Source organism: Agrilus planipennis, unplaced genomic scaffold, assembly GCF_000699045.2.
Source record: "Agrilus planipennis isolate EAB-ADULT unplaced genomic scaffold, Apla_2.0 scaffold849, whole genome shotgun sequence".
NCBI lineage: Eukaryota > Metazoa > Arthropoda > Insecta > Coleoptera > Buprestidae > Agrilus > Agrilus planipennis.
The window spans coordinates 4,708-6,687 of NW_020439517.1; the positions used below are offsets into that span (position 1 = coordinate 4,708).

Below are 1,980 nucleotides of genomic sequence, written 5' to 3' on the forward strand. Positions count from 1 at the left end.
CCATGAAGTATACCGTGTAAAAAATAAAGCATTTATTACGTTTATCGATTCATTTTAAATGTTGAATAAATATTTTCATTCTTCCTATTCTTCCTAACAATTCTCTGAAACATATTCTTAAACACAGATGATAAAAAACTATTAAATTCAGATGTTACAACAAATTACTTTCTCTACTTATATCTCAACTATTTTTTTTCTATCAATTAGAATTTTGACAAGACTTTTTTTATTGCGATTGATATATTTTGTAAATACTGTTTATTGTTATAATACGACTTAAATCCTAATTAGTAATATTTGTGCAGTTTTCTCAAATGATAATAAATTGCTATTTCTTAAAAAACTTTTTTTTAACCGACCCTTGTAAGTTTTCGGAAGTCCAGCTGATCTTTGGCTAAAAAAGTGATGATCATTAGCTCCACCCACTTTGACGTTCTCCAGGTGCATGCGGGTGAAACGTACGCAACTGATAGCGGCCTATGATGACGTTCATTGTTTCGTTTGCTTGTTTTTCAACAATAACGATTATCGCCTTTACACCGGGGAAACTTTCGAAGTCTTTCCTTAGCCCATTCCAAAAAGACAACTCGCGAGTGTTGGAAGTTAAAAAAATGTTCTAAAATGACTTCTGCTTTCGGAAACTCGATATCTTTCACAACCCCTTGCGTTTATCCAAAAATGTGTGGACAGAAGAACGATTGGACGTCCAACATCCGGTCTGACCACGATCCTTGGGGATATTTGGGATGCCAGCAGGATTATTCCTCTCTGTGTGTAGTCAATAACGAAGAAATGAAGAGCTACGTGCGTCCCCTGAGAAACTATAACGAAGGATTGACGTTGCAGATGCGGAAATTTGATGAACATGTGACGACTGTGAATGTGAATACGGAGGGATCAGTAAATGGATTGAAAAATATGAATGAGGACTTTTATGATGAAGGGAATAAAGAAAAAGGGAAGAATAACAACGCCTACAAGCACATTCCACATAAGAACAAACCACCACAAGTGGTCGCAAAACGCAATGCGAGAGAAAGAAGAAGAGTTCAAGCGGTAAACAAGGCGTTTCTTAAATTAAGACAGGCAGTTCCTATAGAAAATAAAAGGTATGTACGTTTCGCTTCTCTTTCTTGTTTTATTTAGCGATTGTCGTCAACTTTATCGAAGTACTTTTAGAAGAAAAAAGAATTACCTAATGTCCAACGTGTAACTGTAGCTATTGATAAAATTTGAGAGAAATAATTATGGACAAAAATGAATAATTTTTGTCAACATTCCATTAAAGTACTATTTGTGCAAAAAATATTACATTATTAGGTTTTACCCGCGGTTTCGCTCGCGTTGTTGCCCTAAATACATGTCAATGATCATCGACGACCACGTAAAACTAATTTTTCTATATTTAGACAACAGTATTTTTTTTGGGTAAAAGATACTCCATGTCCTTTTTTGTACTCTTGACAATGTGTGTACAAAATTTCACGATATTTTACTAGCAGCTTGGCTCACATTGATGTCCTAAATACGTGTCAAAAAAAAAATCGGCGACCACACAAAACTAATTTTTATATCCCTCAAGCCTGAAATGGTTGCAAACAAACTTACATTCGCATTTATAATATTAGTTAGAATGTATAAATTTTTCCAAATATACACAGAGTTAACTCTTCATACAAGTTTCATATAAAAAAATTATATCCACCACTTTCGCTAGATTCGTCTTCTTTCTCTATTCTACTGTTCTTTTAAGGGTCCTTTTCTTCTTCTTCCATCATTTGACTTATTAATTTTTTTGGGTATCTTCCTTTCTTCCACAGTCAAAGCTTCTTTATTTTGTTTTTTTAAGTACTCGTATTCCTTACTCTATATACACCTTCTACTTCACTTCCCAGACTTCCAAAAATTGTTACTGCGACCTTTAATTTTTCATTTATTCCAAAAATTATAGAATTCATCTGTTTGCCTCATTTGTTT

At 33.6% G+C, this 1,980-nt stretch overlaps 1 protein-coding gene across 1 annotated transcript; it reads left to right on the forward strand.

Moving 5' to 3' along the window:
* Window positions 1–599: 599 nt before the first annotated feature.
* LOC108743723 lies at window positions 600–1,112 on the forward strand (the record flags this gene model as incomplete). The annotated part of the gene is made up of 1 exon (XM_018479313.1): window positions 600–1,112. A coding segment is annotated over exon 1 (488 nt), but the record flags the coding sequence as incomplete, so codon positions are not given.
* Window positions 1,113–1,980: the final 868 nt, after the last annotated feature.